Source organism: Hemiscyllium ocellatum, chromosome 8 (assembly GCF_020745735.1).
Source record: "Hemiscyllium ocellatum isolate sHemOce1 chromosome 8, sHemOce1.pat.X.cur, whole genome shotgun sequence".
In the NCBI taxonomy this organism is placed as follows: domain Eukaryota; kingdom Metazoa; phylum Chordata; class Chondrichthyes; order Orectolobiformes; family Hemiscylliidae; genus Hemiscyllium; species Hemiscyllium ocellatum.
The window spans coordinates 57,434,906-57,461,498 of record NC_083408.1 but is presented as its reverse complement, the minus strand read 5'-3'; the positions used below and the strand labels follow the sequence as shown (position 1 = coordinate 57,461,498).

Here is a 26,593-nt window from a genome sequence, read left to right as displayed (position 1 = left end):
TAAATTAAATCCAGGACAGAATTCAAACCAGGGTCCTCAGAATATTAGCTGAGTTTCTGGGTTAATACTCTCGTGATAATAACACTAGTCGTCATCTCCTCATATCTGCATTCAATTGTATGTCAGTATTACTTGCACATTGAACCCGATCTCTGATTTGGTATTATTTATAACTTTTTTGAATGCCATATGATACATTTGATGTATTAACACAAGGAGAGGTGGGAACACAAAATGATAGTTACTAATTTAAAACAAAAATACAGTTTTGTACAGTAATATAAAGCCAGTATGCTAATTCTGACTATATATGCTCCCAGCGAGACAAACTAATTTAGTCACTGCTTCCCCATAGGAAAGGAAATCAGGAAGAAATTAAGTCTGACATTTTTTACTCTTTACATGTTTTAGATAAGAATTTGAATAGGCCTATAGAATGTTTTGTCACCATGATTTGAAATAGTGAATCATCAAAAGAAATTTTCCAATGTAAGCAATAAATTAAATAGTCAGAAAGGATTTGTACTTTTAACAGAAGAAATAGGAATGAGAAAAAGATATCTAGATCATCTAACATCACTCAGTTTGCTGATCCATTTTCTGTATTTGGTTGTCGCTCCACTTACAAATGCCCAGGCATAGCATTTGTCAAGGAAGAAAATAAAGAGGCATGTTGCAAGTACAGGAATATCAGAGGGGAACTTTTTAGGTAGAGAAGCCCAACATTGGTATCAGAAGGGGAAAGCCAAGGTCTGATTTAAAGGAATTAAAGATCAGTGCTGGAAAATGAAGACATGAAATGTGAACATACCATTGGGAACTATATGGATATGGAAGATTAAAATCATAAATAAGAGAAAGAAACATGCTTGCATGAATCAGTGGGTCAAAAGGGGAAAGTGTGGCTGTGATCTGGAAAAGCATTGGAATCTCCAATTGATCTGTAGACTGCAGAAGCATGTAGTATTGGAGAATATCACTACACAAAGGGGAGAATCCGCTTGAACATGGGTAAAGGGAGTTGGAAAAGGGAGGGGATTTGGGAAATGTCTCTACAGAAAGGAGAGAGTGACCATTACCTTGCGAGGACATGATGGCCTGGTCAATTTTGATAAAAACTTAAATCTAATGTATTGTTTTTTCCACTTACTAACTGAACATCAAGAAGTGTTCAAATGATTGAGAGGTTTAACATAAAAATGCTTACATCTCCAGTAAAGTTACGTTGATAAGAGTGAACGCACATTCATTTGGTCCTTGTTTGTCCAGGCGATATTGTTTATAACTGGTTTAGAATTTCCTCCTTACTTCAAATTTAAACCTTTTCCTTGGTAGTAGATTCCCTGGAACTATCGCAAAAAAAAAATTAACAATGAAGAAAAATATAATTCCAAATTGGTAAAGATACGTATATGTATATGTGCAGAGGAGAATTCAAAATTTTGAAAAATGCCTGCATAGTGTCACAACAGTTCCAGGGAATTCAATGAAACTGTTTTTGAAACAAGGTCTGTTTTGCATCTGATTTCTTATCACATATGTAACAATCTCGGTAAAATCCAGTAACTTTTTTTGAAAACAAATTCTGAATTTTCCGGTATTTACCAACTGAATTAAGCTGTGAGATTGCATGATTTATAACAGGATTTTTTATTCTATAAGAGAAAAGCCAAGAAGACATGAATACAATAAATTATAAGCTATAGATTGCACACTAAATGCCAAATACAACTAAGACAAACCGTTCAAATTGATTCAGCTGTCAACACAGTACATAAATCATCCAAATCAGTCACAAGAGCCCTTCAAAAACCTGTTTTCCTTTATGAGGACTATTAGATCCTCTCGTCTGGCAGTTAGTTTTATCCCCAGTTGCCAGCAGCACACAAACAAAACTGGTGCTAAGAGTACAGTCTTCACCAAAAATGTGATATGTTTGCAGAAACTCCAAAACTGATTTGGATAGTGTAGATCCGTCTGGTTTCTTCAAGTTATAGAAACTGCTGCAGGATTATGCATTCACTATGCTCAGTTTCTGAGTCTAGCCTTCGTCATTTTCAGGTTGCTTGTACCGCCAATTTGGCTTGTCAACTTAAACCACTAAGCTTGGATGACTGTAAATTCATTTCAATGGCCTCAACCAGGTTTTGGCTGCCTGGATTTTGTTAGAAACTGGGAGGGTAGGTTTTTTTCTTTTGTTTTCTCTTCCTGTTTCCTGACTGAATTTCACTTTTCAATTGGGCACTGCCTCAAAAGATGTTCTGAATTATTCTTCAGATTTCTCACTTTTTTTTCAAAGTTGATGGTGAGTCTTTTTATTTCACTGTCTCCTTGTTCAAACAAAATTGTGTTTTGATTTCTGTGTATATCGGAGTAAAACGTGAGGTCTGCAGATGCTGGAGATCAGAGCTGAAAATGTGTTGCTGGTTAAAGCACAGCAGGTCAGGCAGCATCCAAGGAACAGGAAATTCGACGTTCATCAGGACGGCGGATATGGAAGGATCCCTTGGGGCCTTGGAGGGAAGTGAGGGATCAGGTGGGGAAGAGGTAAGGGGCAGAGTGAGGGCAGCAGATCCATAGGCAATTTTGTAATTGGCTGAGGGGGTAGGGGTAAGGTAAGAGGGAACATGGTGTTGTTGAGTGAGGATAGGAGTAGCTTGTGCTGGGTGGTGGTGGTTCTATGGAGTATCAGGAGAGATGGTTAGTCAACTTAGGCCCGTAGGGGGTTTAGTGTGGCTTAATAGAGTTAAGGGGATACCATGTTATGGGAATTTGATGTTTATTAGTTTTGGGAAATGATGGTCAGAATGAAGGACATCACTGTTAGAAATTGTAAAGAGAATGGTATCAATTCTACAGTTAGCCAAGAGTTAAAGTAGATTTTTATCCTTCTAACTATCACCATATAATATCCAGGTAGTTAAGTTGGAATCATCTTCAATCTCTGACTTGAACTCACAGTCAGGACTTTTTCTTGAAAGTTCTAGATGTCAGGTAATTATTCATTGACAATTAAGAATTTCAAAGCAATTCCTGTGGAGTCTGTGCATCAGCACCTCTGCATGGTTCCAAAATGACACTCTGTTGTATATTTCAAAAACAATGACCTTTCAACCAGAAGGTCTGGATCAAACACATTGGGGAACTACAGAATATCAGAGGCATGGACTCTTACCAAAAATGATTGATTATCACCTAAGAAAAAGTAAATCAATAACTAGTTAAGGAAGTGAGAGATTACAAACATGAGCTAAAATATAGATGAACAAATATTTGAATAAGTCATTGTTTTTATGGACGCATTAGGATTGTGGTAATCGCAAGATTTAATGCAGTGAATAAGTCCAATAATATAAACTTGAATGTTGGTTAGAAGGTGTGCATTGAAGTTCTTGAAAGCAGATTGAAATCAATTAGCTTGAAGGACAAAGATCTCTTCATGTGGTTTATATGTGTTTCTGCCTAATCAAGAAAGAACTAATGCCACTTTCCCATCGTTGTCATGTAAAAAATGCAGCTACTTAGAGTTGATCATGATGGTACCATGAAATTGAGGAGCCTTTTTTGTTATTGTAAAGAGTTAGAATTTTTACTGTAGCATTGCTAAACTTGGTAATCAATTCCAAGGCTCACCACTTTTCAGTCTTCCAACCTGTTTTCAGAATTATAATGTTAATTTTGATGAGAAATGTAGATCGACAATTTCCACAGACTAGTAATTTATAATAGATCTGTGATTAATGACAAAAAGGTACATTAAATTACTTGAGTAGGTGACCTTTTTTCTTCTTGCCATTTCAAAAACTCATATATTAGAGTTAAAAATCACACAACACCAGGTTATAGTCTATCAGGTTTAATTGGAAGCACACTAGCTTTCAGAGCGACGCTCCTTCATCAGGTGATAATGGAGGGCTCAATCCTAACACAGAATTTATAGCAAAAATTACAGTGTGATGTAACTGAAATTATACATTGAAAAATTGACTGTCTGTATTCTAACAGACGAAAGGCTTAACAATGATAGTTTCACTTCTTTCATGTGTAAATCACAAAACCTTTTTTTAAAAAAAGTTGCATTTTTAAAAGTTTTTTTAAAAAACCTGTTGGACTATAACCTGGTGTTGTGTGATTTTTAACTTTGTACACCCCAATCCAACACCGGCATCTCCAAATCATATATTAGAAAAATCAATGCAAATTACTCTTATTAAAATCTGAGGAGAATCGAACGATATAAAATTGGCCTTTGTATGGATGCATTGAATGCAAAGCAGAACCTGCTGAAGTTGTGGAGCTGCGTAAACATTTGATTCATTTGAACACTCTTTTGAGAAGCAAGTGGGAGGATTTGGAGTAACAGCAAATGAAGTTTCATAAAGCTATAACCGGACCTAAAAGGAGAACTCAGATTTATTTATTTGCTGTAAACTGTCATGATGTGTAGGTCAAACTCCTCTGATAACTAAAACCAAGCACCTAGAAAAGCTCAACTTGCCTCATTAAAATATGAATGAGTGAAAGAGAACTCCTAATTTCCAATATGTAAAGAAAAATAATAATTTATTTTCCTAACTCTAATAGGGAACACTAAACAAAACTATTAACAAACCTAATACTCTTTCCCTTAATAACTACTCCTTAACTGAACACAATTATATCAATGCTATTCTAGTAATACAATTATGAAACATTATATTAACTTAATCTCAAGACCACACAGTCTCATATGCTTCCTTTTTACTGCAAGTATCTTTGATTGTGCCTTCTGATTTCTCTTCAGAGCTTTTCATATTAGATGGGCAGTTAGCTCTCCAGCTGTGCGGCAGTTGCTCTACTGTTTGGTGGCAGTTGCTCTGACCAATTTTCAAAATGTTACCTCCATTCAAGGCCCCAAACAGTCCTTTCAGGTGATACAGAGGTTCACCTGCCTCTCGTCCAACCTAGTTTACTGTATCCAGTGCTCCCAATGTGGTCTTCTCCACATGGGGGAGACTATATGTAAACTAAGGGCATGTTTGGCCAAGTATCTCAGCTAGGTCTGCAAGGGCTGACCTGATCTTCCAGTCACCTCACATTTTAATTCCCCTTCCTATTCCCCATCCTCGGCCTCTTCCATTGGCACACTGAATCAGACCGCAAATTGGAGGAACAACGCCTCATCTTCCACCTGGACAACCTACAGACAAGAGGACTCAACACTGAGTTCTCCAATTTCAAATAAACTCCCTTTTCATTCCCCAACTCCTTTCTAGCCCCCCATCCTCCCTTCCATTTACTGACCCTCCTTCCAGACATCAACGAGATTCGTTCCTCCACCATGGCTGAAAATGTGTTGCTGGAAAAGCACAGCAGGTCAGGCAGCATCCAAGGAACAGGATATTCGATGTTTCGGGCATAAGCCCTTCATCAGGAATGAGGAAAGTGTGTCCAGCAGGCTAAGATAAAAGGTAGGGAGGAGGGACTTGGGGGAGGGGCGATGGAGATGTGATAGGTGGAAGGAGGTCAAGGTGAGGGTGATAGGTCGGAGTGGGGTGGGGCGGAGAGGTCAGGAAGAAGATTGCAGGTTAGGAGGGTGGTGCTGAGTTCAAGGGATTCGACTGAGATAAGGTGGGGGGAGGGGAAATGAGGAAACTGGAGAAATCTGAGTTCATCCGTTGTGGTAGGAGGGTTCCCAGGTGGAAGATGAGGCGCTCTTCCTCCAACCGTCATGTTGTTATGGTCTGGCGATGGAGGAGTCCAAGGACCTGCATGTCCTTGGTGGAGTGGGAGGAAATATATCCCTGGTGGTGGGGTCCGTTTGGAGGTGGCGGAAATGACGGCGGATGATACGCTGTATACGGAGGTTGGTGGGGTGGTAGGTGAGAACCAGTGGGGTTCTGTCCTGGTGGCGATTGGAGGGGTGGGGCTCAAGGGTGGAGGAGCGGGAAGTGGAGGAGATGCGGTGGAGGGCATCGTCGATCACGATTGGGGGGAATCTGCGGTCCTTGAAGAAGGAGGCCATCTGGGCTGTACGGTATTGGAACTGGTCCTCCTGGGAGCAGATGCGGCGGAGACGAAGGAATTGGGAATATGGGATGTCGTTTTTACAGGGGCTAGGGTGGGAGGAGGTGTAGTCTAGGTAGCTGTGGGAGTCAGTCGGTTTATAGTAGATGTCTGTGTTGATTCGGTCGCCCGAGATAGAAATGGAAAGGTCTAGGAAGGGAAGGGACGAGTCTGAGATGGTCCAGGTGAAGGTATTGGTAAAGTGGAAGGTATTGGTAAAGTGGATGAACTGTTCAACCTCCTCATGAGCCACGGGGTGGTTGCGTTGGTTGGTCCGGGTGTCCCAGAGGTGTTCTCTGAAACATTCCGCAAGTAGGCGGCCTGTCTCCCCAATATAGAGGAGGCAATAGATGATGTGTGTGGAGGTGCAGGTGAATTTGTGGCGGATATGGAAGGATCTCTTGGGGCCTTGGAGAGAATTAAGGGAGGAGGTGTGGGCGCAAGTTTTGCATTTCTTGCGGTTGCAGGGGAAGGTGCTGGGAGTGGAGGTTGGGTTGGTGGGGGGGGTGTGGACCTGACGAGGGAGTCACGAGGGAGTGGTCTTTTCAGAACGCTGCAGCGGAGGAAAAGGTGGGGGGTGGTGCCAGTGTAGTTGCGGAAGATGGACAGTTCTGCCAGTGTAGTTGTGGAAGATGGACTGTGCCAGTGTAGTTACGGAATCTTCAAGGACCGCAGATTCCCCCCAGACGTGATCGACGATGCCCTCCACCGCATCTCTCCACTTCCCGCTCCTCCGCCCTTGAGCCCCGCCCCTCCAACCGCCACCAAGACAGAACCCCACTGGTTCTCATCTACCACCCCACCAACCTCCATATACAGCGTATCATCCGCAGTCATTTCCGCCACCTCCAAACGGACCCCATTACCAGGGATATATTTCCCTCCCCTCCCCTATCAGCGTTCCGAAAAGACCACTCCCTCCGTGACTCCCTCGTCAGGTCCACACCCCCCCCACCAACCCAACCTCCACTCCCAGCACCTTCCCCTGCAACCGCAAGAAATGCAAAACTTGCGCCCACACCTCCTCCCTTAATTCTCTCCAAGGCCCCAAGGGATCCTTCCATATCCGCCACAAATTCACCTGCACCTCCACACACATCATCTATTGCCTCCTCTATATTGGGGAGACAGGCCGCCTACTTGCGGAATGTTTCAGAGAACACCTCTGGGACACCCGGACCAACCAACGCAACCACCCCGTGGCTCAACACTTTAACTCCCCCTCCCACTCCACCAAGGACATGCAGGTCCTTGGACTCCTCCATCGCCAGACCATAACAACACAACGGTTGGAGGAATAGCGCCTCATCTTCTGCCTGGGAACCCTCCAACCACAACGGATGAACTCAGATTTCTCCAGTTTCCTCATTTCCCCTCCCCCCACCTTGTCTCAGTCAAATCCCTCAAACTCAGCACCGCCTTCCTAACCTGCAATCTTCTTCCTGACCTCTCCGCCCCCACCCCACTCTGGCCTATCACCCTCACCTTGACCTCCTTCCACGTATCACACCTCCATCGTCCATCTCCCAAGTTCCTCCTCCCTACCTTTTATCTTAGCCTGCTGAACACACTTTCCTCATTCCTGATGAAGGGCTTATGCCCGAAACGTCGAATTTCATGTTCCTTGGATGCTGTCTGACCTGCTGCGCTTTTCCAGCAACACATTTTCAGCTCTGATCTTTCGAATCTGCAGACCTCACTTTCTCCTCATTCCTCCACCAACCAGCCAGGCCATATCCTATGCCTGTGTTCACCTATCACTACCTCACCACTCTGTCCTTCTCCCAACCCAAAATCCTCCCACAACCCTCTTTTATCTGCAGCTCCCCTCACCCTCACCCCCAGTCCTGAAGAAGGGTTTTACCTGAAACATTGACTTCTCCACCTTCTGATGCTGCTTGGCTTGGTGTGGTCTTCTAGTATCCTGCTGTTCAACTTTGGATTCCAGCATCTGCGGTTTTGTTGTCTCTAACCTGGTTTTATACCTCCCCAACATCATTTCCTCACATTGGTTTGATGTTGCCAACACAATAAATCCAAACTCAATTGGGTTTTAGTATCCTGGGAATAATTCAAATTAATTGGTTAAATTTGAATTGTTTTCAAAATAGCAACCAAAACTTAGGTATCCAGTTAACAGGATTTTGCCTGAAACGTTGATCTTCCTGCTCCTCGGGTCTGCCTGACCTGCTGCGCTTTTCCAGTACCACTCTAATCTAGACTCTGATTTCCAGCATCTGCAGTCCTCACTTTTGCCTATCCAGTTAACAGCCAATTGTTACATGCATCTATTTTGGAACAGCCCATCTTTCAGCTGTTCTGTCCTAGTAGCTGAGGCTGTACTTTCAATTTACTTTAAACTTCAGAAAACACTTTCCATCTTAAAGTAAGCATACATTCTTTAGACTCCGTAACAAAACTTCCCTAAAAGCTTTATTAGTTTTGTTTACTTCACTGAAAGTAACTCCATGGGTGAACTTAATAGCTTCATTAAACTTTAAATTGATAATAATTAAGAAACCTTTGAAATGATTGCAGTTACCTAAAAGGCTGTGGGAACACAATCTCTGTATGGAAAATATTGAATGTTTCCTTGCATAAGATGTGCACAACATTTAAAAACTGATGCCAGGTAGTTAATTCCGGTTTTGTACCTTTTGGACTTCAGAGTGGTTTAATACAACTGAGTATTGGATATTCATTCACTTTTAGTTCCTCAAATTTTGCACACTACTAGACCTGCATTCAGCGACCACTAGACCTAGTTTCGACAGAGACGCACAAGCAGGAACAATTAATGTTATTTGGAATATGTAGAACGCTATCCTGTTGCATGCTCAAAGGTGCAGCTGTTATACAAACACCACTATCTAAGACTGACATTGCACTTATCATAGAATACCTGGAGACTATGCTTGCTGACATATACAACTTCAGAATTGTGCCAGGACCTTCAGGAAGACCTTAAAATCATACAGCATCCACACAACATTATTGATTGCAGTCAATATCTTCCCCTTTCTTTGCAAAGGCACTTATCCACACTAGCACAAGGGGTATTTAAATATTGACATGTTCTATCCACAAATATATCATGTTCATCATAGGTGCATAAGATTGGATTTCACAATCGACAATGAATAAATTGTGCTCACCACTATCATAGTCAGTGCTTCCAGCATCCTATAGATATTTTATGGGCATTTGAGTGTCAACTTAGTACCATCAGGCATTAGAAAAAAGTAGCATCATGTGCAGGGATCTGGGACTTGTGTGAACAGGGCAAACAACTGCTTATTCCTTTAACTAATAAGATTGAAGGATGACTTATATGCCATGAGAGAGAATTCCACAGCAGATTTTTGGTGCTATCTGTTCTATTTTGCCTTATGAATGATGTGAGATTCTGGTGCTGGCTGCCAAATAGGTTGGGAACATTAGCATCTGCACAGTCTATGTCACAAAGGAATGTTCTGTTGGCAGATCATGATGGCAATCCACAAGTATTGATGGTATGATACTAGAACTGTCATTTTTTTGAGCTCAGTGCTCCAGCTAAGGCCCTTCCTTAACCTCACACAGTTGAACATGAGCTTAGTAGCAAAAAGAATCCTTGCCCGCTATTTAAAATGAGCATCAATTATCTTCATAGAAGTTGCTGTTTGATTTCGTTTGGCGATCACTATGATTATATAAATGCTTGGTCATTTCCAGATTTGTTTAAAATTGCTAGCATGTACAAGGTATACAAGAAGTTCTCAGCTTTGCTGTGACTTCAAGGATTCTGAACAAACCTCCTGTTCCTCGATTTGGGTTGCTCCTAAAAATATAGTGTGTCATAATGAAGGAGACGAGGACCTGAGGAAAATTGGGACCTTTGTTTCTGGGTTTTAGGAGGAAGATGCATGATTGCATTGTAACATGCAACTTTTTTAAAGGGACTTGATCTGCTCAGTGGGTGTAATGAGAGGTTATTTTCCCTGGTTAGGTCATTCAGAACACCAGGATCCAGGCTTACCATAAAGGTTTGATTGTTTAAGATTGAGATGAGGATAAACTTTCTTGACTTAGAGGGTTATTAATCTTGGAATTGACACTTCCAAGATTGAAAATGATACATGATTGAGTTCATTTAAATTTAAGAAAGTCAGACATTTAATCTCTTGGAAAATCATGAAATATGAAGGATGAGTAGTAAAATTAAATCAAGACAGAAGGTAAGCTAATAAAGTATTGAATGACATCAATCTTGAGGACCTCTGTTTCTTGTCTTCTAATCTACGTGTCAACCATGACTAGAAGCGAAGCACAGTACAGCAGTATTTGCCATGTACTGAACTATCATTAAACTTTCCAGTAGGACTGCTGAAGAGAAGTTTTGCCATCCACCCCACCATAACCTCAAGTTTTCCATGATAATTGCAGCCTAGTACATGATAGTACATGACTAGTACATGATACGAATAGTTCTTCGATAATGTGATGGTTGCATTCTTGTGCAACTGCGCATTATAGAAAAATTGCGCTTTAGTAATGCATTACAGTCAATGCACATTTTAAAAGATGGTGCTTTAGAAACAGTGTCCCTAATTCATCAATCGCGTTACGGCGAATTCACATTAACGAAACACACATTAGAGCAGAACGACCTGAGTACAATATGTGTTAGTGAAGAAATATTTCATATTTTACACATAGAGCATATGACAAATGTTGATGTGAATGAAATTTCAAGAGCAAAAAGAATGCTAAAATGTAACACCCAGAAAAGAGAGCATCTGTATTTTAGTCAAATGTTTCAAGCTGAATAGCTACAGAGACCTCTTCTATAGAGTAAAGTGGAGGACAGCAGAAAGAGGTGTAGATTTCAGTATATTGAATGACTGACCATAGATCAATTGAAGTTATGGTATAGTGGATATGTAATGATAGTGCAAGACAGAAGACAGACATCCCTTGATAGCAGGTCTCTTGGCAAGGGTAACTACAAGCAGCAGTGGCTGTACATGCTAGACATTTATCTCTTGAAAAGAGTCTTCAGTGCAGACCCTGATTATTAGAAAAGTTAAAGCATGCCAGACACCAGTTCCAGCAGTCTTAAAACTTTACCTGTGCAACATTGTAGCAGAAGATTCCATGTCCTAATAATTGTTTCCCAACTATACGGTTCTCCCTCAATTTGTGTTCAGTTATTGAAGTACTATCCATTGCCATCTTAAGGTGGGCTGATGTTAATCTGAAACTAATGATAAATAAACACTTGTCGTAATGCTTCCATTGAAGCTTGTGTAATGCATACCTAAACCAACGAAATAATTCCTTTGCAGAAGAAGCACATGTTTTTCAATAATAATCTTAAAGGGGAAAATTACAGGACGTGGGAAAAGGAAATGGGACTATGTGAATGGCTCTTTCAAAGTGCTGACACAGGCATGATGGACTGAGTGGCTTTTTCTGCTCTGTATCTAGTTCTATGATCTTCATAATGTGTTATGCTTCAGGATGGATAACTGGCTCTGAGATTTGGTTATAAACAAGTATTGAGGAATATTGAGTTCAAAATATTGGAACGATAATCTCTATAACTCCCAAGTCGAATACAGTTTTAACTACTGCTGCATGATATGTGACAATTTTGCAAGGTTTTTGGGAAATATCTACTTATAAAAGAAGATAGAGAGTGTTGTATTCAATGCAGTGTAAGATTATTTATTTAAATAGTATATAAAACATAATAATATTGATTTATAGTCATGATTGCCCATCATTCTTTTGGCTAACTTGGATCAAAATACTGAAAGCAGATATTTTACACAGATTAGAAATACAATCTCTGAGAAATGGAAATGTGAAGATGGATGCCCAACATTAACTTTATTTTATGAAGCAAATGTTGCATTTCCTTTCTTGTAAATTAGCTTTCCTTTGTTTCTGCCTTGCAGGTTCAAGTTATAGTATAGTAGCTTTACTAAGAAAGAGTACATGCTTTTATAATGAAGTAAGCATCACCAACTAGAAATATTAGTGCACAATCTTCTATTTATTGCCCTCTGCAGAAATTAAACAAAGATTTCAGCCACAAATAGTAAAATCAGTCCTCTTCTTGTGAGAGGTAAAGCCCTACTTGCTATTTGCACATTGGGGGAAATAAATCAATAATAGCATAGCAAAATCGTAGCAAGTTAGTTACATACATCCTCTAGCTCAGAATGTGATTGGCAGCTTGCTAAAACAAGGTCGTTTCCTTGTCACTTCAAGGATAGGAATCAATGCAGGAGGAAGAAAGATGCATTTTAAGTGATAGTGGAGTTGTGTCAGCAACAAGCTCTTGCAAATTAAATATCACACAGTTTTGCTGTGCAGTGAAGTTTGACTCACACTGCCTTAACAATGTATCTCAATTCTAATTTCAGAAGGAGTCCCTTTTCTATCTTTTACTGAAGAGAATCGTTGTTAGTCATTGGATCAGTTCAATGTTTAATGCCAGGTTTGGCTGCATAGCGTCCATTGAGAGTTACCCCAAGTTTATTTCAACATGAACCATCCTACAAAAAAAAGTGTGATGCTGGAAAAGCACAATGTGTCAGGCACCATCTGAGCAGCAGGAGAGTCAAAGTTTTGGGCAAAAACCCTTCATCAGGAATGAGCCTCATTCCTGATGAAGGGTTTTTGCCTGAAACGTTGATTCTCCTGCTGCTCAGATGCTGCCTAACCTATTGTACTTTTCCAGCACCACACTTTCAACTCTGATCTCCAGCATGTGCAGTCCTCACTTTCTCTTACATGTTTGAATCAAGTTGTTTCTTAGTCTTTTAAACTCAAGCAAATTCAAGCCAGGCCTGTCCAACCTTTCTTTATAAGACTATTCACTCATGTCAGCTATTAGCCTGAAAGACCTTGACCTAGATAAATTGCTTTTCTTAAATAAAGCCACCATTACTGTACACTGTATGCCAAATGTAGTCTCACCAATGTTCTGTCTGGCTGAAGCACATCCTCGTTACTTTTGTATTCCATTCCGATTGCATTGTATTAGTTTTCCTAATTACTTGTTGTACCTAAATAATTTGTTTTGCAATTTAAGCAATGGGATACCCAGATCCCTTTGCATCACTGATCTCTGTTGTGTCTTACCGTTTGCCAAATCTTTGCCCATTCATCTAAACCGGAAACATAGAACCAGAACAGCAAGAAAGAGGCCATTCATCCCATCATGTCTACACCAGCTAAATAAAGTAATTGCATATTCTAATCCCACTTTCCAGTACCTGGTCCTTAGCCTTGCAAGTCACAGTGCTTCAGGTGCAGATCCAGATACTTTTGAAATCTGTTGAGGATATTTACCTTAACATCATACTGGGCAGAAAATATCAGACGCCACCACACACTGGGTGAAAATATTTGTTTATTCATGTCCCCTCTAGTCCTTCTACCAATAACCTAAAATCTGTGCCCTCGTTAGACAGGATTTTAAATGAGTATTTTACCTCTATATTTTTGAAGAAGAGACATATGCAGACATTGCAATGAAAGATGAGTGTGCAAAATTAGACGGAATAGACATTATGATAAGCGAACTACTTCTTGAAGGTGAACAAGTCACCAGGCTGGATTCACCTGCCTGAATGAGTGCAACTTCAATAAGCTCAAGAAACTTAATACCATTCATAACAAAACATACATGATTGTACATACATGACAGTCACTCCTTTTTGACCATCAACGTACAGTGGCAGCAGTGTGTACCACTTAGAAGATACAATAAATCACCAAGCTTTCCTTGACAACATCTTCCAAACCTGTGACCTCTACCACCTAGAATGACAAGTGCAGCCAATATAAGGGAACACTTTTATCTGTAAATTCACCTTCAGTCCACGCAGCATCCTGACTGGAACTATGTCACTTTCCTTTCATTGTTGCAGTCACTACCCTGGAGCTGCCTTTCCATCTGTTATGTCCCTACACCCCAGAGATTACAGCAGTTCGAGAAGGCAGATTACTGCCACCTTCCAGGACTAGTAGGAAATGGCGATAAATACTGGCCCAGCCAGCAACATCACATTCCCATGACTGAAGAGAACAACATTGCCACCATTGAATAACAATACAGAATTATCTCATCATCAAAATGTCAGCACAAACTTAAACAGTTAACAAAGTTTGAATTCTCAAAGTTCGAGGTTTTAAATAATGATTCCTAGAAATTGAACCAAACTGACAATAGACAATCATACATCACATATAACTACAACCGAAACTTTTGCTGAGTCCCTAGATTTGCCATTCTCTTCTTCACTGTAGAGAATAAATAGATGGCAAACCTCAGCATTCCTCATGAAAATTGAAATATTTCCTGAAAATAAAACAGTTTTACACTAGACAAATGAGGTTCAAGGATAGGTTAATGTAGGTGCAATGGCAGACATTTGATAGGTCATTTCACTCCATACAGAATACATGTATTTCAATAAGGAAAAAAAGTTCTAAGTGCAGAACCCAACAGCAATCAAAATAGTTAAAGACAACTCAGAGCTTTTTTTTTAAAAAAAAGCATGTCATTAACAAATATGTCTGGCAGTTCAAAAGGTGACAGTATATTAAAGCAAACCAAAGTATGACAAAAATTGGTAACGCTGAAAAAATTAAAGAGAGAAAGTTAGCTAGGAATACCAAAAGTAAGGATTTCTATAAATATTTTAAAAAGAAAAAAGCTAACAAGAGTCCAATAGAAAGTGAGATGGGGAATTAATAAAAGAAACTGAGGTTATGGCAGATGAATTGAACAGATATTTCATATTAGCCTTACATGTAGGAGTAGGTCATCTCTAGAAGCTCCTCCTCCTGAGGGGTATCATGGAATGCTAATTTCATTGGGGGCTCTTCTTTGATGACACTTGCTGCTGATACAGTTCTCGTCAGTAGCGCCTTACAGCAGAGCTTTAAACACCCAAGGCCCACACAGAATACCAGCATGAGTGCAATGAGAAGAACTATCCCATGTGCCAAATAGGGTCCCCAAGATTAACCTATCAAACAATTTAGCCAGCTGTCTGTAATTGTGACTCCCTGTCAAAAATTATCTACCTGATCTCTGATATTCTTGATGGCTTTTGTAATTTTATAGGAGGCATCAGTAACATTGGTGATACAATTGTCACTAATACTTTTACAAACTCCCCCTCGCTGTGCTAATTGATAATCCACCACGTAACGTGTCTGCTGTGTGCAGAATCTGAGTTCAGTCAGCTCTGTATTAATTGCTTCCAGAGCTTTTGAGGTACTATTGCCTAAGATAATCAGGTCACATACAAAGTAATTTTGTTTTTTAGCAGTGACGATCCCTGCTGCGCCCCCACAAAGGTAGAGATCCCAAGAATCCATATCCCAGTGATGACCCCAAAGTGGTGGGGACCTGTCAGTCAGCACAGAACTCCTCACTGTTAGAGCGGGTCACTGACCTTCTCTGAACATGTTCCCCACTGGGGCATGGTACAATAAGAGGTGCGATTGTCCCTTCTGCAAACAGGTTTGGGAGGTCTGGGGTGTCTGCCGTATAAGTCCCCTTAAATAGAAAGACAAATCCCTTCACTGCTCAGTAACATACATTGTCCTGTCCTTCTGTCTGTTTACCCATGTCACCACTGATCCCTTGGGTGCCCAGCCCAGCTGGTTAGTATCGAATGGTACGTCCATGTGGCAGAGCTGACATGGGTGTTATTTCATTTACCACATATGAATTGTCTGCCCGCGGTCACATACAAGCGTGCCTACTCGCTGCAGGTACAGGTAAACTGTCCCCTTGGTGATTGTACAGTGCTGATAAGTGTGCTGTGTCGGACGCATGAGTCATTTTTGGGAACCAGGGCATAAACACGACCCCATCCCTGCCCTGTGAAACAGAGAGGGTAATTACCGGGTTTTAAATGGGCTTTCCCTTCCCTAGATGCATGCATCTACCCTGGAGTCTCCGTTTGTATTTTCCTATATGGCCCTTACACAGCATTCCCGAGGTGTCAACTTGTATACAGGTTGCGAGGGGTCCACACCGAGGTAACCACAAATAGATATTCTACTGGTTGTGCCAATAGGTAGCAGACAGTTCAGTTATAGAGTCATAAAGATGTACAGCATGGAAACAGACCCTTCGGTCCAACCCTTCCATGCCGACCAGATATCCCAACCCAATCTAGTCCCACCTGCCAGCACCTGGCCCATATCGCTTCAAACCTTTCCTATTCGTATACCCATCCAAATGCCTTTTAAATGTTGCAATTGTACCAGCCTCCACCACTTCCTCTGGCAGCTCATGTAATCCTACCTGACAATTGCGACTCTTAAACGCAGTGAAATACATACAGTTAATATACATTTTGCAGTTAAAATAAAGTTATCAGTCAAAGTCTTTGTTTTCGTCAGGAGGTGCAGTCATGCTTCTGTGTGGTTTGTTCTGTTGTGTTTTCGGTACTCCCTCCGGGATGACCGTCTTGTCCGCCATTCCTGTCTGCACCTGGAGAATGGTCAATAACATTAATTTGGTCACAGGAGTCTTTAAACAATTTGAGTTGGGTTCAGTGCTTCCATGTGCCTTTTCCTTTAATATCAATGCAGGCACAGGTGTCCCCTTATTACCACGTCATATGGCCCATTCCATTTTGACGCAGAGCCTAGTTTGTCAGCAGTGCTCACATCAGGACATGGCTTCCTGCTGCTGGGACCTCAGGGAAGATTTCAAATTCCTCTGCCTTGACCTTTTTGTCCTGTTTATCAATTACAGATTTCCGCATCCCTTTTAATTGGCTTAATTCTATCACATATCGCCAAATTTAGTCTTTTAGTGGACCCACATTGGTGCCACTGTGATTATTGTCTCTAGCAATTGCGTTGCTCACCTGGTTATTAATTCATATGGTGTTAGTCCAGTTGCCTGATTCATGGTGGTCTTAATTTCATTAGTATGGCTGGGAGCACTTCAGCCCATGTTCTGCTTGAGGTTTGCATAGCCTTAGCTAAAGTATTTTTGAGCATTCTATTCATTCTCTCTATCAACCCTGAGCTTTGGGGGTGGTAAGGAATGTGAATTTTTTTGTCTAATGCTGAGTAATTGGCAGAAAGTCTTCATGACCTTCCCTGTATAATGCATCCCTTGGTCGGAGTCAATCTGGAGGGCTATGCCACACCTCAGGATTATCTCCTCCACTAATATTCTGGCTACAGTGTATGTCACCTCCTTTCCTGTAAAAACAAATTTATTCTGGGACTCAGGGTGTTAATGGGACAGACCAGAACCCAGTGGCTATATCTAAAACAGCAAAAATCTTGTGTTTGGCGGGGGGGGCAAGCCATTTAAAATGGCGGAGGGGTCTGCTGCAATGGAGTGCAATTTGGGATGACCTTATTTAGTCCTGTATAATTAGTGGTGAGCCTGTAACTCTCATCAGGCTTTACTACTGGCCACGACGTTGAATTAGTTGTACTTGTGGTTGCTTTCAGGATTCCTATTCTCACTAGTCCTTTCACTATCTCCAAAAATGCTTTTTCTGCTTTGGGTTTTATTGGATATTGCCAGTGGGGTTTATGCTCCCGTCCAGGAACCCTTATCGGGTCTATGTTAACTCGACCTGTACCTAACTTTGTTTCTGCCCATGCTCCGGGGACGAAGGCGCAGATGGCTCTGAATCCCCCCGTTTTGAGGTTCCAGTCCCTACCGGTGGTTGTAGCATTGTTTCAAGGTGGCTTGTAAGTTTTCCAATCTCAATCTTTCGACCATCCTGTCTGGGCCAAATCAATTTCAGGGTATCTAGTGTCACCCTGCCCCATGCCATGTCCCACTTCATACTGAGGATGGGGTTATTTTGGAGTTTCCAACTTCTATAGTTGTTTAATTATCCAGCGCCATTCACAACTCTGTGGCAGGACTGCAGAATTTTGACCTGATCCATTAGTTGTCAGATTGTTAACCCTGTTTATTGCTTGCTGCTTCCATAATTTGACATACAAGCAGTGATGTGTTGTAGCTTCACCAGGTTCATATCTCATTTTTAGATCTGTCTATTGCAACTCCTATCATGATGCTTGTGCTTTTCATTAAATGAGGCATGTTGCCTTGTTTGACGCTACTGATATGGGTGATGAGGTTACAGATTGTGGTTGAATAGAATTCTGCTGTTTTTGATGGTCCATAGTGGCTCATGAATACCCAGTCTTGCATTGCTACATTTGTTCTAAATCTATCCCACTTAGCATAGCAGTTGTGTTACACAACATTATAGATGACATCTTCCGTTTGAAGACAGGATTTAATCTCCACAGTACTGTGTGGTGGTCATTTATACCGATATTGTTCTGAAGGACAAATGTGCAACAGATAGATTAACAAGGATGAGGTGAAGTAGGTTTTCCCCTCCCCTTGGTTCAACATGGTGGAATCCTGATTCATCAGCTGATGGGACAATCAGTGTAATCAGGAAGTTTAAGCACTTACATTTTATCTAACTTCCTGAGATTTCATATTCCTAGTTGATCTTTAGGACTCCCAGGGTAATGTCCTCTGAAATGTGTGCCGTGGTGCTACCACCCTGGTTGGGTCTGGCCAACTAGTGGAACTGAACATATCCAGGGATGATGATCATAATGTCTGGCATGTTGTTTGACAGGTATGATACTGAAAGTATGGCTGTGTCTGTGGAACACCTCTCCCAATTTTGGCAGAGCTTCCTGATGAGGACTTTTTGTGGTTGACAGGGCTGTGTATTTGCTATTGTTTCTGGTGTTTAGATTGATATGAAGTAATCTATCTGGTTTGATTCTTTGTTTGGAGTTTTATTGTTGTTTTATACAACTGAGTGGGTTGTTTGGCTATTTCAAAGGACAGCTAAGAGTCACTGACATTGCTGTGCATCTTGGGGTCCGATGTAGTCCAGACCAGTAAGGATGGCAGATTTCCTTCCCTAAAGGGATTTGTGATCCAGATGAATTTTTACAATAATCGACATTAGACTAGCTTTAATCTAGATTGTACTGAATTGAAATCTGCCATGGTGGGATACAAACTATGTCCTCAGGACATTACCTTGTTCTTCTGGATTGCAAATCCAATGGTTTTGCCACTAGGTTATCACTGTCACATAAATTCTTTTTATGTTTGAATTCTTCTTATGAAGCCTATGGAGAAACTTTTCATTACATTTCAGACAATACATTGTGAGTTGAAATGTAATAGTATTCCATGTAAAAAGGTAGGTCATTAGATTAAATGGTATCGCGTAAAAATATGTTTCCATTACATTAACTGTAGGATTCGACCTGGGAGATAGAGGAGAGCTGAAGGGATATGAGACAGCTGAGACATCATATATTAGTGACAGGGCTACTTAACTTTACTTCAGTAATTTAAATAGCCTGTTTTCTCCTTTCAATTAGTCTCTATTTGAAGAGGTGTGGTGTTAAGGACTTGTTCAGGACTCATTCATAACGTTGCTTTCCAAACTAAAAGGAAAGAGACACTCACAAGCATAATATTTGCAACTTATGGTCAAGAATTCTGGTACTAACCATATACAGGACATTTTGGAGGTAACTAGTTTCAAAATACCATTGAAATATTCTACTTTGATTTTAGATTTATCCAAAAATATTTTAAGATCAGTTATATAACTTACACAATGTCATATCAACATGAAATGTCTTTACATTTTAGGACTTCATACTAGCATTTAATTTTTCAGCGTTAGCCGTCGAAAAGCACCACTTGTAATGTATGCTTCACACACACAAAATCTCAAGAGATTAAAATTATCATGCTTTAGAATAACTAGGCCCACTTTATATTCAGCTGTTATTTGCACAATTCAAGTCTTCAATCAAAAAGGACCTGAGCTCCTAAACTAAATTTGTGCATTCAAGTGAACTTTGAGCCTCACTAAATGATTTCTCTTTGATTTGTGACAGCAGAGCAGAAAACGGAGATAGTAATGCACAAGATGACCCTTTCACCTCAGGTCAAGTTACCAAACTCTTAAATGATAACAGGAGTGTAACATTCCTATTAAAAGAGTTGAATGCTGTGGCGGAATCTAATAAAAAGGTATGTTCTTAAAAGTTTAGATTGCTTAATTGTACTTTGTGGCATTCATGGTTACATTTAATGCTGTACGTGTCTTGCTATTTCAAGACAATTATCTTTGTTACGTTTAAATAAGAAATCGATAAATCTATCTTTAAGTGCTATATTTTGATTTTTGCCAATCTGTCAAAGGACAAATGCTACATTTTCAGTTTTTGTTTTTGTGAAATTATTCACAGGATGATAATCACTGCAATTTCATTGCAGCTAATGTCTGCCACTTATATAATAGCTAACAAAGATGCCTCCAGATCTTGATAAACAAAGAGGGTTTTTAATTTTGAACTTTTGAATTTTAAATTATCTCTTCCAAACAATGCAAACATACTTTAAAATATAGGTTTCTATATCGCAAAGACAATTTTCATGTCGCTCCACAGATTGGACTAGATATACCATGAATTCAAATCTTTATTTAATTTTGAACCGATATGAGCACACCTTTGAAAAAAAGTCCTACTTAGTTTGCAGAAAATTCCTTGTTTCGTATCTTTTGATTGATCTGATGTAAAATTGTGAAATTAATCATTTGTACTGCATAACTGATATTATGCATAACTGCATAAATATTTTTATTTATAGATTATCTAATTTCAGTGTATAGCTAATGAATGTTATTTAATGCTGTGGGATATCTGCATGTTTATTGAGGGTAAAAGTTGTGTGCGCGAGTAGTTGTGTTTAATTATTGATATTGTTATAGCCTTCAGAAACACTCTAATTTTTGCATGCATCTCATGAAGGCTACCAGCTTCAAATATTGTTGATCTATAATCAAAAATAGTATGCACGGCTTGAAGTTAAATATATACAACATAATGTGTTTATACTTTTAGCTTCAGGATAAACTGTCAGAAAAAGAGCATGAATTGGAAATTTTAAAGCTTGACACTGAATTACAAGAAAAAGCAGCAGAAGCCAAAATAGCTGAAAAGGCTACAGGTACTTTTTTTTTGCATGCAATTTCAGTGGTTTTGTGTTTGATTTATAAGAAACATTGCAATTTGATGCTACTGAACATGAACTGTATTTGCTAAAGGTGTGAGGATTTCAAGTTTGTAACGTATTTAAGTGACATATGAAATGAGTAATTCCTGGATCTCAGTGCTAGCATGCTGGACAGCTTTACTTGAATGCATACTGATATTGACATTAAATGCATTGTTAACACCATGTCAGTTTAATCACAAAAGAAGCTGTTTGTTTTGTTGAAAGGCCTTGAGTCAACATGGGAGAATAATGATTACCAGTGCCTTTACCCTCCATCCAGCAGTTCAAACATTGCTTACTGTTTTAACTGGTTCAAAGCATCACAACATCAATTGTTTAGGTGTACACACAACTATCTACAACTCAACCCATTCTTTCAGAAGTCCCAGCCCATGTGCCAACAAATGACGAGTTAAAGCAAGCTTTTGTAGTTCAAATGTAATTGTTTTATAACCCCACTTGATATACCAAGGAAGGCAAGATCTTATTTCATCATACGTGTTTGCCTGGCATGTCATGATAATAGTTTAGCTTTTACTAAATGTTGGTAAAAGATAAATTGATCAGTTGCTTTTTATCTTTGGAGTGTCTCTCAACTGCTGAATCCTGCGTCAAAAGCATGTGCACTTCAATATGCACAAACAATGTTGTACTCACAAATGACATGACATGTACATTCTGTGTGATGACACAGTATCTTGACATCTTTGTTTCCATTTCTTTGGATAGGTTGACCACCAATATCCACTACAAATCCATTGACACCAAGAGTTACCTTAACTATACATCCTCACACCCTGCTTCCCGTAAAGTGTCTGAACCATTCTCCTCTGACTCCATCATATCTGTCCTGATGATGTCAACTTTGAGATGGGGGCGTCCAAAGTGCCCTCAACATTTCTTCCTCACAGGATTTCTCACCAATGTGGTTGATTTGGCCTTCAGCCGTACCTGACCCATTTCCTGCACTTCAGGCCTCACCCCCTCTCTTCTCTCCCACAACTGCATTGCCATCCCCTGACCTCAGCTAACATCCCACCTGCATACACATCCTAAGAATCATTAGCTGCCATTTTAACCACTTTCAGTGGGAAATCGTTGCCAGACAGATATTCTCCTCTCCCTCTTGTCAGCCTTTTGCAGGGTCCATTCCCTCTGCAACATCTTAGCCCATTCCTCCTCCACTCCTCACACCCTCATGGCACATTCCATTGCAATCACAGAAGGTGTACCATCTGCCCTTTTATCTCCTTTCTTAGAATCATAGAGATGTACAGCACAGAAACAGACCCTTCTGTCCAATTCGTCCATGCCGACCAGATAGCCCAGCCCAATCTAGTCCCACCTGCCAGCACCCGGCCCAAATTCTTCCAAACCCTTGCTGTTCATGTACCCATTCAGGTGCCTTTTAAATGTTGCAATTGTACTAGCCTCCACCACTTCCTTTGGCAGCCCATTCCATGCTCTGCGTGAAAACGTTTCCCCTTAGGTCTCTTTTATATCTTTCCCTTCTCACTCTAAACCTATGCCCTCTAGTTCTGGACTTCCACACTCCACGAAAAAGACCTGTCTATTCACCCTATCCATGCCCCTCATGATTTTATAAACCTCTAAAAGGTCACCCCTCAGCCTCCGGCACTCCTGGGAAAAACAGCCCTAGCCTATTCAACTTTTGCCTATAGCTCAAATCCTCCAACCCTGGCAAAATCCTTGTAAATCTTTTCTGAACCCTTTCAAGTTTCACAACATCTTTCCAATCGGAAGGAGACTAGAACTGCATGCTGTACAGGACATTGGTTAGGCCACTGTTGGAATATTGCATGCAATTCTGGTCTCCTTCCTATTGGAAAGATGTTGTGAAACTTGAAAGGGTTCAGAAAAGATCTACAAGAATGTTGCCAGGGTTGGAGGATTTGAGCTATAGGGAGAGGCTGAACAGGCTGGGGCTGTTTTCCCTGGAGCGTTGGAGGCTAAGGGGTGACCTTATAGAGGTTTACAAAATTATGAAGGGCATGGATAGGGTAAATAAGCAAAGTCTTTACCCTGGGGTTGGGGAGTCCAGAACTAGAGAGCATAGATTTAGGGTGAGAGGGGAAAGATATAAAAGAGATCTAAGGGCAACTGTTTCACACAGAGGGTGGTACATGTATGGAATGAGCTGCCAGAGGAAGAGGAGGCTGGTACAATTGCAACATTTAAGAGGCATTTGGATGGGTATATGAATAAGAAGGGTTTGGAGGGATGTGGGCCGGGTGCTGGCAGATGGGACTAGATTGGGTTGGGATACCTGGTCGGCTGGACCGAAAGGTCTGTTCCCATGCTGTACATCTCTATGACTCGATAGCAAATGCCTTCTTTATTATCCTATCACAATCTTATCTACCTGCCTCTCTACTTTCAAGGAGCAATGAACCTTCACTCCAACGTGTCTTTGTTCAGCAACATTCCCTAGGAATCTAACGTTAAGTATATAAGTCCTGCTAAGATTTGCTTTCCCAAAATGCAGCACCTTGCATTTATCTAAATTAAACTTCATCTGCCACTCCTCAGCCCATTGGCTCGTCTAATCAAGACCCAGTTGTAATCCTAAGTAACCCCTTCGCTGTCCAATTTTGGTGTCATCTGCAAACTTACTAACTACCTCTTAAACTCACATCCAAATCATTTCCATAAATGATGAAGGTAGTGGACCCAGCACCAATCCTTGTGGCACTCCACTGGTCACAGGCCTCCAATCTGAAAAACAACCTTCTACCACCATCCTCTGTCTTCCACCTTTGAGCCAGTTTTGTATCCAAGTGGCTAGTTCTCCCTGTATTCCATGAGATCTAACCTTGTCACCCAGTCTCCCATGGGGAACCGTGTCAAATGCCTTACTAAATCCATATAGATCACGTCTCCCACTCTGCCCTCATCAAACCTCTTGGTTACTTCTTCAAAAAACTCAATCAAGTTTGTGAGACATGATTTCCCATGCTCAAAGTCATGTTGACTATCCCTAATTAGTCCTTGCCTTTCCAAATACATGTACATCTTGTCACTATCCAAGGCCCCAGACACACCTTCTAGGTGAAGTAGTGATTTACCTGCACATCATTCAATCTAGGCGAAAGTGAGGACTGCAAATGCTGGAGATCAGAGTCAAGATTAGAGTGGTGCTGGAAAAGCACAGCAAGTCAGGCAGCATCCAAGGAGTCTGAAAATCGGCAAAAGCCCTTCATCAAGCACCACTCTAATCTTGACTCATCGTTCATTCTAGTCTACTGTATTTGCTGCTCACAATGTAGACTCTTCTACAATGGGGAGACAAAACACAGACTAGGTGACTGCTTTGCAGAACACCTACATTCTGTCCACATGAACTTCTGGTTTACTGCCACTTCAATACAACTTTAAGTTGCCTGATCAACATCTCTGTTTCGAACTTGCTACAGTGCTGCAGCAAAACTCAGCATAAACTGGAAGAACAATACCTCCTTTTCCACTTGGAGACTCTGCAACCTTCTGGGCTCAATATTAAGTTCAATAATTTTAGGACTGCAGCACCATCTCCCATACTAACCCCAGCACACCTGGCCTTAACATCACATGGGCTGCTATCACAAACCACTCATTGTCAGCTGCTTACCATCCCCATGAATGGATATTAATTCTCCCACGCTGACCTTTACACATTCCTTTGTTTGCTCAACTGTTTTTTTTCTCTCTCTTTCTCTGGGCTTCATCACCACCTAATGTTTACTGTTGCCTGTCCTCCCAAACCTGTAACAAACACAGAGTAAACTTTTTATTAACTGGTACCTGTGAAACCAGAAGTGTCAGTTGGTCAAATATTCCGATTGATCAAGTGGTCCATGTAGACAATGTAAGAACACACACTAAGTAATAGAAACATAAGCACTGGTTATACCCATCACTGTTATACTTTATTTACAGCATAAATTACTTAAATACTAATGCAACTTTGCTTTAAATAAAACTTAATAATAGCCTTCTTATTGCACCCTCAATTGGCTATGTGGAGATCATGATAATACAGTGAACTTCTGGTATTTCAGATTCATCATTTTTGCTAGTTTATCAAGATGGCCAGTTCATAGGTTGCTAGTTAAAACAAAGTTTGCAGTACCAACATTTTCCTAGCTACAAACAGTTCTGAAGAAGGGTCACTAGAACCCAACATTAACTCTGCTTTCTCTCCACAGATGCTGTCAGAACTGCTGAGTTTTTCAAGCAATTTCTGATTTTGTTTCTGACTTCTAGCATCAGTAGTTCTTTAGTTTTTATCTTATTTCGATGCTGCATAAATTCTAGATTAATAAAAGTATAACTGATTACATGGACATTAGTCCTGTTAAAATTCACTTCAACAAGATGATTTGGTTAGCTTCTGAAACCTCAACCTCTGGAAAATTAGTTTTCTTGCAAAATTCTATTAATTCTGCAATGGTTCCTGCAGGTCGGAAGGTTGCAAACCTATAATCCAAGAGTTCAAAAGAGGAAGATATGAAACAAAGAACTGAAGGCCTGTTAGGCTGATAACTGTAGTTGTATTAGCTGGATGGGTAATTTACAAAACAGAGAGACACCTGCAAGTGTGGGTTCCCTTCCCACACTGGCTGAGATAACTATGAAGGGCTCTACTTCTCAAACTATCTGCTTGCCTGAGGTTTGGTGACCCTCAAGATAAACCACCACCAGTTGTCTGTCTTTAATAAAAGAGTAGCCCTACAATCTGGCAAGCAATGGCAACTTTACCTTTATTATTGAATTAGACAAAGAAAGTATATGACTGTGATAGATGTGAATACTTCACTGATCCCTAAGTTATTTAAAATAATGGACAAATGAGAGTCATGGTTTGAAATAGTGGGTGTTTGGCCCTGATGCCTTGCAATCTTTGATGATAACAGTCTTTCTCCTTTCCATGGAGTGATGTAAGGAAACTCATGGCCTTCTCCTAAGAAGGTGGTGGCTTGCTTTCCTCAATCATGCCGCGCTCTCTATAGCTACCTCTGTTGATGTACCTTATTTTGGGGCTGGCTGTACATGCTGTTTCAATCAACTGTCTAAACTACCTCAGCCAATGACCACGAGCAGGTACTCAAGATGTCAGGATGACCCTTGCTGTAGCTCATCGTGTGGAATGATTGAGGAGAAGATAGAGATTGTATCAGTTATGTCTAATAAGAAGAATAGGTAGGCTAGGTTAATTTACATGGCTAAACTATTTGTCTGCAGTGTGTTTATTTCAATGGAGGGTGTGTGACAGGTCAGGTAGATGAGCAGAGAGCCTAGATTAATATAGGGAACTACAATGCTGTAGCATTGCAGAAATTTGGTTAAGAGAAGGGTAGGATTGGCCCTTCAGTATGCCAGGGTTTAGATGTTTCAGGCATGATAGAGAAGGATGTGAAAGGTGTGTGGGAGCTG

At 40.6% G+C, this 26,593-nt stretch overlaps 1 protein-coding gene across 1 annotated transcript in view; it reads left to right on the top strand.

The window, feature by feature from the left end:
• Positions 1 to 26,593, top strand: part of mipol1 (mirror-image polydactyly 1) — a 411,230-nt gene that overhangs the window by 142,243 nt on the left and 242,394 nt on the right. The window contains exons 2-3 of the mRNA XM_060828394.1: positions 19,999 to 20,131; positions 21,007 to 21,112. Coding sequence (XP_060684377.1) covers positions 19,999 to 20,131; positions 21,007 to 21,112 — 239 coding nt within the window. The remainder of the gene's footprint in view (positions 1 to 19,998; positions 20,132 to 21,006; positions 21,113 to 26,593) is intronic.